Raw genomic sequence first — 12,184 nt, forward strand, 5'->3', positions numbered from 1 at the left:
AATACAGAATTTATGGTAAGTGTGCTGAATTAGTTTTATTTGTCATTTTTTAAATACACCATGTGTGGAGAAAAAAAGAAAAAGTCTTGGACCGTACCAAGAAATGGAGATTTTAGAGTGGTTTGATGCTCAGAGACAAAATGGATATGGAGTGTCTTGGCTAGGTATTCGCTCTCAAGATTGCACAAGCCAAGAAGGATTCACTGCTTCCACAATTTGGTGTACATGTTTTCTTCTACTTCTTTGATTATGTAGATATTTTTTGTTGGTTTAAGATCAGGTAATTGTGTAATTATAATCCTGTGCAGTCCTTTGAGACATTTTTGTGATTAAGGGCTATGTAAATAAATGTGACTTGACTTAAAGCAGTGTTAGGGAGTACGTGAGTTTATATGGCATGTTGTGACAAGATACTTCTTTTCAGAGTAACGCTCTACTTTTTGGGATTAGTAATCTGGGTACTAACTGAATTATGAATTGCATTTTTTTTACTACATGTTATTTCTCTACGAAGAAAGTGTTTTCGGTTGTTAGAATTTTGCACTCTATATAATTGCATTTCAATCCAATTAGGCTGACTCCCTATTTGTGTGTAAGTGTGTGGAAATGGGTAAGTGTGAAGCACATTGTAAAGCGCTTTGGGAGGTTTTCATTGACTTGAGAAGCGCTATATAAATGCAAACCATTTACCATTTACCATAACATTTCAGCTGAGCGAATGATAGAAAATTGCTTTATTTCCTTTGAAGTTTACGTAGCCTACTGATGTTGTTCCACTACTGACTACTTTCATTTGATGTTCATGCATTGATGTTCAATCAAATGAAATTTGTCTTTTGTGTCGGTTGAAAATTAAAGATTGCTGATGGAGAAAATATTGCTTTACTAGTCTGATCATATGGGATTGTATTTTTGGTTTTCAGTGGGTATAATTACGTTCACCAGGCTATATGCTCCATTTGAATTAAATGTCAACATTCGAACAGTATGCCGGTATTGAAGACATTTAGATAGATAGATAGATAGATAGATAGATAGATAGATAGATAGATAGATAGATAGATAGATAGATAGATAGATAGATAGATAGATAGATAGATAGATAGATAGATAGATAGATAGATAGATAGATAGATAGATAGATAGATAGATAGATAGATAGATAGATAGATAGATAGATAGATAGATAGATAGATAGATAGATAGATAGATAGATAGATAGATAGATAGATACTTTATTCATCCCCGAAGGGAAATTCACAATTCACATTTTGGAGGGGCTGGGGGTCTATTTCAATCTAACACCCGTGCTCAACAGCTAGCCTGCTCCACACCGTGCTCTAGGCTAATATCATCCCCCAAGATACATCTGGCAATTCTACTGTCAATTTGTATAAGAAAATTCTACTATTTCAATTACTTCTTTGATATAGTGTATTTTAATTATCGTGCATGAAAATTCCATATAGCGTCACTGCGAGGTAACAAAAAGACTTGCTGCAAAATGGCCTGGAACTGCAGGTTCGTTGCTCATTTCATGTATTTTTTAGAATTTAATAATGAATTGATTTTGTGAATCTCTGGGTCAGACATAGTTACGTAATGACAATGAATAGAAAAAGGCTAAAAACTTAGTCTTTTTTAAAAAATCACCATTTAATTAGTTTTATACCAAGTAATGAGTTTGTCCATACAATCGCTAATTAGCGAATACAGTAATTACATTTTTTCAATGTGATAATGGCCTTACTGTTTTCAGATTTCTCATGTGCCTTCCAAACAAATGATGAATTGGTAGAAAACATTAACTTAATTAAAATACGATATTTCAAAAATGATATTGTATCCGATAATGGCCTTGGAGTACGTCAGTACTGCCATTATCGCACACTAGGCACGTAAGCAGTTAAGGCTAACAGTTAAATCATGGAATTAAGAATACAGTATTACTAATGCCAATATCCACAATAAAAATATGACTTACTGAGACGGTCTTCCTACCATAACATTTTTGTAGCTCGCAGTCAAAGGTGTCGGGATATTTCATTTTGGCACTACGGGGAGTTGTTCTTTTCTGACTTTTGTGTGACTTCAGATTTTTAGCGGTCTCGAGTTTTTGTGTAAATTCAGGCCTTGAAAAAAGACAAATTGTTTCAGAAAAAAATAGAATGAAAATGAAAATAATAGACAAAATATAGGTTTATGTAAGAGAGTGTCTCTAATAAAACAAACAGATGATGAGGTTTAGCAAGAAACTTGCTAAGATGAAGACGCGGTGCCAAAAACGACTTACAGGCCTTGACTTATAAACCAGTTGTTTAAACATCTATTACTTATACCATTAACTTCATAAAGTTAATTCATTTCTGTTGCTTCACTAGGGTGTTTTTACAATCACAACAAAGAAAACAAAGTACCTGGTAGTTGTTTTAGATCAGCTTTTATTGTGAAAGAAGCTCACCCCGTGGGGATTTACAACGATCAGTTACAAAGTAGGAGTTTGCCGAGTGGCAAGAGAGTACAATAAACGTTCACCATACATACAGTTAATTCCAACATGCATAATAGTATAAAACCGCAAAAAGACAAAGAGGGGGGAATACAATAGAGCTCATGTTTAATATATATCCAAAACGAGTCAAAGACGTTCTTAGGTGACCTTAGTAAAAACCCAATTCAGAAAATAAAATATGACCGCCTCAAAGGAGACCAAATAAATGCCTCAGAAATTTTATTTCAAGGCACATTTGTCCATCAGTAAGCACTGCACAGTGAATATCTGAATTGCGATGTGCTGTTTGTGTTCATTCTCATAAAAGCAGTGGTGGGTCGTCAAGGCCTGTTTAGCCTTCTCTGTTGGCCGAGAACAGATCTGAATCATGTGATATTGATTATATTTTGTATATGGATACTTATTAAATAATTCCAAATTGTCAGCTTCTTTTCATTACTTTTCCCATGGTCGTGCGTGTGCTTTTATATCCAAGCAATTAACCATTTACATTTCAGCCGCTAGCAGTTGCCCAGGTCAGAAATCTACCCTGAGGCCTTTTCCAATCAGTTCTGCAGGCCCTAAGGCAAAACATGAGGCGAAAAAGCTGTTGGTTTAGCCAATTATAATTCAGAGATGGTGTCACCGAGCTTTTCTAGCAGGCCTAGGCGGTTTTACAAACAATTGGCTTGGGGGCTGCGATGGAAATAAAAGAAAAATATCCCTGTGTCTATTGCTTCTGTGGAACGGACATTTTCAGCCCTAAATCGAATGAAAACGTATGCCAGAAATACGACAGGACAGGTTCGACTTTGAGAATTAGCTTTAAAGCCAATAGAAAAGAACTTTTTGATGGAACTGAAACGCACGGATTGTGTACGACAGTAATCAAAATTTTCTCGAGGAAAGAAAGGTAGATGGATGTTGTGCACAAATAAAAATATATATTTTTTGTGAGTAAAATTTGGGTATATTCCTAGATAATAGTGCAATTTTATGATGTTATTATTGTTGCTTTTTCATATGAGTCATAGTTTAGTCGCAGCAAATGTTTGACAGCCATAAAACAGTTATTGAGGGTGGGATTGATTCAGACTTAGCACTACTGAAGGCTTAGGTGTGAAATGGACGGCTCCCCACTGCATAGTTGTAACAATGTGCAGCGTGTGAGAAAACTGCTGAAAGGCCATACGAACATAGTGATACAAGGTTGACATTTATCTTATTCAACAAAAGGCGAATTTCACTTATTGCTTACCCAAGATACACATATTTGCACTGTTCACCTAAAACTATAACAATACTACCCCTTGATATAAAAATGACAAGTCAATGTACAAATAGAATTTCGTCTGTACAAGCGTGTAAGAAAACTAGAAATCCCGGTTACTAGAAAATATGCATGCAAGAAATTATCTTTGATTTTGCAAAAAAAAAAAAAAAAGTTTGGTTCATCTGACATTTTGTTTTAATTAGCAGTCATAAATGAACTCTTTGTAGCATGCACAGACCCATTCTACTGCATCCAATAATAAAGTTTCAACACCAGTGAGTGCTTTAAATGAGTGTCGGGACACAAAGATTTCAGAACAAAAGACGTTTCGACAAGTCTGTATCTTTGCATGATTTAATACATTCCACTGTCAGCAGCATTTGACCAACAACACTGAGTGCAGTTGGATAAGGTGAGAAATTCTGGGGCTTCGTAGTTTTTTTGGGTTCATCGTCACAGTATTACCGCAGAAAACTCTGTACTTCTGCTTTAGAGTTCAAATTTAGAAAATGTTCACATAACTGGCTGCGGGTGAGCAAAACAAATAAACAACAGTCAAGTTTATTTCAATGAGTATACTGCCCTGTCAGTGTATTACTACTACTGAAATGGCTCTAATACAACATTCTCAATGACAAGTTTGTTCACAAAGTTGTTCACAGCATGGTTCGAAAAATTTGAATTGCCTATCACAATCTCAACGTGCCAAATCAAAATCAATTTATTCAATGATTGCCTGTCGCAGTTGTCTCCGAAGTGACAACTCGGAATTGTCATTAGAAAAATGAATTTTTGATACATCAGGTATAAAAGGGAGTTCAATATTCTTCAGTTGGACTGAATTTCTTGTTCTTGTGCAGATGGCCACATAAGTGTTACATGTGCACTTAAGTCTAGGACTACATTTCAATCCAAAAAACACAGAATACTTGCTAGTGTGATGTTTCTGCAAATCTGTACCAATCCCAAATTAATTATTCATAAAACAATTTATCGATTCAAATGATTTTTTTCCACATAGAAACTCCTATTTGTTGCAGAGATGTGCGATTAGCTACAAAAAAGGCTCATCTATTGAAAGTTTTTAATGAATCATTGAACGCTACACTGGCTAGATAGCTATTTAACCATAAGTTGATCCGATGTATTTATTGTTAAAAGGAAACTGAAATACGGGTGCTAGGGAATTTGGCAGACGCTTTGCCAATGTTGACCTGTTCAGAATGAAACGCTGTCAGATTCTGTCCAGATTGTATTGACAACGTCCTTGACGAACGCATGGTGACCGCCTCCCATTGCTGGCCATTTTTGACTGAGGGGAAGGTCAGCAGCTGGTGTCCAATAGCTGCTTGACTACATTCATCTCTTCAACTTCTTCAGTTGGCACATTTGGACGGGGCTTGATTTGTTTGGGTTTGATCTTGTACACATCCAACCACTCCGGTAAAAAACCGCTGTTGAAACCCACAGCCATCACATAAGACACTAACACGATGGTGACCAGCGAGACGAGCATGATAAACGTGCGGAAGGGGAAGAACTGAGTGAGGATGCCCTCAGCATTCAGACGGCAGTTGGGGAAGCGCAAGATGGGCTGCAGATTGACGAGGGGCTCACCACACAAGATTCGCAGAGTGATTCCCATCAAGAAACCCACGGTGGCGCCGTAGCTGTTTGACGTTTTGAAAAAGAGAACGCAGACAAGTTGAGGGAACATGATGGTGTAGGACATGTCTACGCCCACGATCCAGAAGACGAGGACACTGCTGTCTAAGAAGGTCAGGCCAGTGCCGATCACACCCACAACACACACGGAGATCCGGATCACCCACTGCATCTCACGGTCCGAGGCCTGAGGCAAAGACACACACACATCAATTTACAATGGGCTTTGTAATCAAGGTGACACTATGACGAATATTTGGGATGACTCTTCCAGCGGTCACCATTGTATCATGCAAATAATATTGCAACAAGTGCTGCAATGAGTCATCAATGTTGTCGACGAAAGCCGATAAGTAATAATTGGCAATGAATTCCATTGACATAGTGAAGCATCTTTACATGACTATAATCTCTGCTTAAAGACGCGCATGCACAATAGCATCTGTTTGGAGCATTAGCATACAGAAATGACGGCATCAACATCAAGTATGCGTACAAAAACGTATAAAGTTTGGGACAATTAGAGCTTGGATACAGCCAATACAAACACTACTTGCAAGGCAGACTTGGCATATGATGACATACGTTGTTGATGCAACAACATTTAAAGCAAAAGTAAGCCGGAGACTTGTCAGATGTCTGACAGTTGAATACACAGTAATCCCTGGGTTATCGCGGTTAATGTAAAGTTTTTGAGTCATGGGCCACATTGGGTTAAATTTTTTAAAGCAGTACCAGGACAAGAGGGAAAAAAATTAACGACTAATTGAAATATTTGAAATGTAGCAAAAAAAGTAGCACCTTGTATTCTGTAACTAACTGCGACCAGCGGTAAATCTATTTAAATGTCAGGACATTCACTGTTCTTCCCACCTCCTTGCGGATGATGTTCTTGTAGATGTTAGAGGAGAACAATGATGCAGAGGACAGCAGGGCTGAGTCCATAGAGGACATGACAGCAGCAGCAACAGCTCCGATCCCGATGATGGACACGTAGGTGGGCGTGAGAAACTGCAGGGCGATGGGGAGGACAGCACCTTTTTCGCCACGATCATATGGAGTTGGCAATCCGTAGGCGGTCGAGTTCCAATCTATATTATAAGGACAACTGATCTGAAATGTGCTCGATTTAAGAACAGAAAAGGCAGAAGTGCCTTTAAAACGGGAGTTAAAAAAAATACCAGTAGATGCAGCCACAGCTCCCACTAGCACTGAGGGGACACCTAGAATGAGGCAGAAGGCAGCAGAGATAAAGCAAGTAATTTGAGCCTGGGAGTAAGATGAGGTAGACAGAATCCTCTGGTAAAACGCTTGGTAGGCCAAACCACCGAGTGCCTGTTAAACACAAAATCGAAAATTGTTGTTGTTTTAATTACAGCAGATTGAGTCTTATGAGTTTTCTAAAATATTTCTGGACTCACCAGCAGCATAAAGTCATCAAACCACTTGCCAGCTTCGTCAAGCGGCACCGTGCCAACCCAGGGAGCCTGGTAGGTGTAGTTATAGGCCGTCAGCGAGATGTCCACTGAGTAAGGGTTGGTCAAGAGGAAAGGAACACATGTGTACTGTGTACATAAAAAAACAAAGCTGGTTTCATGATTCCTGCAGAATATTTGCGGTGTTACAGGAAGATACAGACCACACCAAGCCTTGCCATGAGCCAATTGTCAAAGTTTAGAAACAACAACCAAATAGATATGAGTATGGTTGAAAGCTGTGAATAGAATGTCAGACTGATTGAAACATAAGGATAAAAACAGTATTCAACTCCACGAAAAGCATCTGCTCCCAACCATCAAGAGCTTCTAAAACTGAAACTAAATATAGCTTCTTGCGAGGCTGCGCAATCAGCTCTAGTTACAATGATCAAGAAATTTTCAGCACGGACATTACACTAAAAAGACATTTGTTTTAGTTTTCCGTCCAGTGAGGTCAACACACTACACAGAACATGACTGCACAAACAGTGCCAGTGTAGTTTTAATAAACATAAGTGTTACTGAACAAAAATGTTCCCCAGAATTATTGACACCAAGCCATACTGTCAGCTGTTCTAGATGGCAACACTTTTGATATTTAGCTAAGCAGAAACTACAACTGCAGCAAACATCCCAGGATGTTAAATGCACTGATAAAAATCTATGTACAGATGTTTTTGTTTGCAATTGGAAATTCCTTCACACATTTATTCGTTAAAACGGTGGGCGAATTACATACCAGGCTGACAAAGATGAGGATGAGCTGAATCACATCTGTGTAAGCCACAGAATAAAGCCCTCCCAAGAGAGTATAGATAACAGCTACGATAGCAGAGATGACAATGGAATAGTTGTAAGAAAGGTCCAGGATCACGCGCATAGTTCCACCTAGAACAAAACCCCATCGTGATGAGCATTGACCAACATTTGGGCAACACTTACACATACTTTTATCAATCACATGCAATGTATTTTGGTGACGGGTTTAAGTTTTTACGATGTATAGTCTATTTTTGTAGTTATTCATTATGACAAATACAAACACACAATGTCATGCATCCAATATGAAGAAGCCACGTAATAACTTAATTTTGACATTATTTGATTCGTGTTCGGACAAAAAAAATTACAATTGCATATCAGTTCAATAACCTTACAGTTGGGCAGATATTTCTGCCTTAAACTTATTTAAGGACAAATCCATAGGCACCAAATAGACACAAAGCAATGATATTAAAAACAGAACCACAAGAGAAGCAGCCTATTGATTGTGACTCTAAAAACCCCTAAAAAGACACTGATTATGACAAAATAAACAAAACAACTAAAACAACTGAGTACATTTAGATAAGTGAATGTAAACCGCTTTTTTACTCAAACAAGACAGGCAAAACGACACTACCTTTACTGTCTCTTCTCCCACATTGCCAGGGTCCCCCCAGCCGTAGCCTGCAGCCACACGACAACAATGTCCTTAAACAGAAAAGTGTCAGATCTGCACCATCTATTGGCACTTACTGGACCACCCTCTGGTCTACCGTACCCACCCCTTGTTGGCCCAACACACTTATGGAAGTATAAACAAACAAAAAAGCTTTTGTTACTTGACTGTACGCATTGTGTTGTTCACTTTCCACCTCGCTCTAGTGTATGTTAATATTGTTAGTAAATTAGTTTAGTTGTCACGCACTTAAGGGACCTCCTTGCCTAATGACTTTGACTGTGGTTGTCAATGGCCCTCTTACATTTGACATGAAAATGCCAGCATGTGCTTTGTGAGCTCTGTGTAATCATTCTAGAGCACAAGACGCTTTGAAACCACATCCACGTGTGGTGAATAAAAGAGACAATTGGACTGATTTACCATTTGCTTTTAGTCTCCAAAAATCTTTAGTATCCTCAACTAATTTCTGTGATTATTTTAACACTGTTACTGTCATTTGAAACAAATCCAAAACATTCTTTGTCTTTTTTTTGTATTTACGGAATGTTTACTTTCTTTATGATAAATAAAAACAATCCATAAATGACAGAAAAATTTAGATAGGCAGCGACGTAATTCTTTTTTTATGTAGGGAAAAATTTAATGTTCATGCCTTTTGGAGTTAATAAAAATCGCTGGAGGGTTTTCCTAGAAAGAGTAAATTTCAACTTGGAATGTGTGGCCCGCTATATTTTGTGTCTATTTGAAAGCCAAAACACATTACTGTTTATCACCAACAGTAAAATACTGCAAGTTTTTATTCAGGAAGGAACTTTACAACCATATGCCAGCTGTCGACTCAATCACTTTGCATCGGTTCATGTCACACGAGACTCTGTTTTGCGATCTGAGCTGTTCCAGGCCATAACATTACATACTGTAACTTTGCATGAATCATACGCATTCATGGTCAGTATGCTTTATAAAGTCAGGGCATATCCTACCCTCTTATGAATTGAGCTGTGCCCTTTGCCACAGCGCTAATTTTAGAGTGCGGAAAAAAAGGTGTATCGACAATCAGGAGGCCTCTCCAGCTCCATGAGCTGCACTTAAGTTGGCCAAAGAAAGAAAACACTGCTTAAATAACCCTATGTTTCTTTTTATGGATTCCCTGTCAACCCAAATACAAGACTGACAAAGTATCTCACCAAAAGAGTTATCACATGTCTGTCATATTTAACATGAGCCAACACAAAAGAAATGACAATGTAAAGCTCAAACAACAGTGTTCTCTAGTGCTCCTCAAAAACTGCCATTATTGGCATCAAGCCACCCTTTGCAACAAGTTTGAATAACAGTAAAGTTATTGGGGTCAATTATTACCTATCAAATGACCTACAGTCTAACCAACAAAGCAGTAGTCATCTGTGGATAAGTGTAGGGGCTCATTATCACTTTAGAAGTCAATGGTCTCTTAAAAAAGTTTCACAGTGACCAATGTTTTGCTGTCCTTTGAAAGCAAACTTGCAGAAACAGAATGGGCATCAGACGGTATCAAAAAATTGGAATATTGCTATTAAGTTCTTTATTTTATGTATATGCAATTAAAATGTTTTTAATACATTTCTGAATTCATTACAAATCTACAGAAATAGTGCAAGCCTTATATTGTTTGGATATCAATGGTTAGCTCAATAGCCTACAAGTGTACTTTTTTATTATATTTTAATACTATGAGCTAGGATATTTGACTGTATTCCAAAGTAAGCAATATTAAAACAATAAACTTGCAATTATTTCAGTTGGCTAATAATGAATCCAGAGTGTATGACATTTTTGGATCAAAGAAAATAATGTTTTTATAATATAATTTTCTGAGACAATCCCCTATACGGTATTCCCTTAATTTTTGGGCATAATCTGTTTCCTGACCACCCTTGAACATATAATAAGCACAAACACATAAATACACACAAATACACCGTTCCCTTGGTACAATTGTTCCCTTCGGAATGTTGATGCAGGTTAAGGCTTAACAGCAAAAATGCTTTATCACATTTAACCACGTGACAATAAGGACAGCAGTAGAATTGAGAAATAAATCAGTAGAAATAAATTCTGCGCAATTTTGAGAAATTACCCATAATCGAGAATGAGAAATTTAATCTTTTTCTTTCAAATGTAAGAACCGCATCAAGAACAAAAAAAAAGCAATGTATCTTAATTTCAAAGTAACAAAATATGTCATGTTTATTTATTTGTATAGTCCTTAATTATTGCAAACTACCGACTAATATTACACCATTACCTGATCTAAAACCTATATGAGGGCAAGGAAAAACTCAAAACCTCAACTTGAGGAAAATGAAGAAACCTTGAGAAGGGACCGCACATGAGGTAATCCCCCTTCCAGGATGACCAGGCTGCAACGGATGTTGCCATAACAAATAATACAGACATTTTCCAAATGAAATATAGGTCATTCATAAGCTATAGAATATACAGTAAGTGAGTTTCAAGCCTGGATTTAATAGAATAGTTTTTTTTTTTGTTAGAAGCTGAATACCAACTGCAAAATTTTTGTAACCAGTTGGAAGACCCTCCCCAATGAGGATTATAATTTGGCCAAAGGTGTATGTTTGTTATCTTTTTTAATGTATCGTACAGTGCCTTGAAAAAAGTGCCAGATTTGTTACTTGTACCTTTATATTAAAAATAAGCATTTTTCTCTTTTTATCATCTCTCATCTCATCTCATTAGCTGCACCACTTATCCTCAGTAGGGTCGCGGGGGTGCTGGAGCCCATCCCAGCAATCATCAGGCAGTGGGCGAGGACACCCTGAACTGGTTGACAGCCAATCACAGGGCACTCTTTTTATTATGTTTAATCTTATTTTATTGAAGAAAGTTACTTTTAACTTCTTTAATTGTTGGATTAGGATCCTTGCAATATTTCTATAAGATATTGTACATTGACTGACATTAAAAAAAACTCAATTGTCAAAATAAAACTTTCATTTTATAGGAGAAAATTATTTGACTTTCATTGAATTTTAATTCTATTTTCTGCACTTTGAATTTTCATTGCAGTTATTCTCCTTGTTTGTTATCTCAGTTCAAATTAAATACAAGAACTAAACTGTAACTGAGTGGTCATTCTCAATTAAATCCTGAAATTTCCCAACTCTGTTGTCTATTGTGTTAAGAGCAAACTTGGGATGCACAAAAAAACCTGGTAAGCAGGTTTTTCTAAGCATTGGTCCTTAGTCTAAATTGGTTTATTTGGTTTAGACATAAGCAAACATTCCTTATGTGAAATATCAGCACAGCCTTTAAAACACAGTTTACAATTACTAACATTACACTTACAAACATGAAGTAACATTAAAGACACACACACACCTTCTTGAAGTTATGAAAGGCATCTATCATAGAACCAATGAGTAAAAAAAAGACAAGTCTCTTATGACAATAATAACCTGTTTTGAATAATGAATCACCTTTCACAATCAACAGGCTGCTCGGTGTCTACCCCCCTTTTTCAAATACCACTGGAAAAGAAAACAGCGTTAAAACACACACATGCAAAAAATATGACATCCGCACTTACGTAAGCACGTTCACAGTTTTACACTTCATAACATCGCCATTTCATCCTATCAACCATCGACACATGCAACATAACGTACATCCAGCAGCAATTACGGTAGAAAATGTTGCATCTTAAATAAAAACTTAGCAGTGACACATTGTGTTCTGACCAAAAGTTGCATGTGAAGTCACAATAGATTGCATAAAATAATGCGGCCTGTGGAAGTTTGGGAACACCCAAAAATTATGAAAGTAAATGATCA

The 12,184-nt window shown here is 37.1% G+C and overlaps 1 protein-coding gene across 2 annotated transcripts in view; it reads right to left on the bottom strand.

Moving 5' to 3' along the window:
- Positions 1-2,424: 2,424 nt before the first annotated feature.
- LOC148361803 (high affinity choline transporter 1-like) overlaps positions 2,425-12,184 on the bottom strand; it is a 35,291-nt gene continuing 25,531 nt past the window's right edge. For both annotated transcript variants that reach the window (XM_088342591.1, XM_088342590.1), the window contains 5 exons: positions 7,647-7,795; positions 6,851-6,994; positions 6,611-6,764; positions 6,303-6,520; positions 2,425-5,616 (listed from right to left, as the gene is read on the bottom strand). In XM_088342591.1, the coding sequence (XP_088198717.1) occupies positions 5,089-5,616; positions 6,303-6,520; positions 6,611-6,764; positions 6,851-6,994; positions 7,647-7,795 (1,193 nt within the window). In that variant the 3' untranslated portion in view covers positions 2,425-5,088. The remainder of the gene's footprint in view (positions 5,617-6,302; positions 6,521-6,610; positions 6,765-6,850; positions 6,995-7,646; positions 7,796-12,184) is intronic.

Source organism: Urocampus carinirostris, chromosome 8, assembly GCF_059441175.1.
Source record: "Urocampus carinirostris isolate Australia breed hairy pipefish chromosome 8, RoL_Ucar_1.0, whole genome shotgun sequence".
In the NCBI taxonomy this organism is placed as follows: Eukaryota; Metazoa; Chordata; class Actinopteri; order Syngnathiformes; family Syngnathidae; genus Urocampus; species Urocampus carinirostris.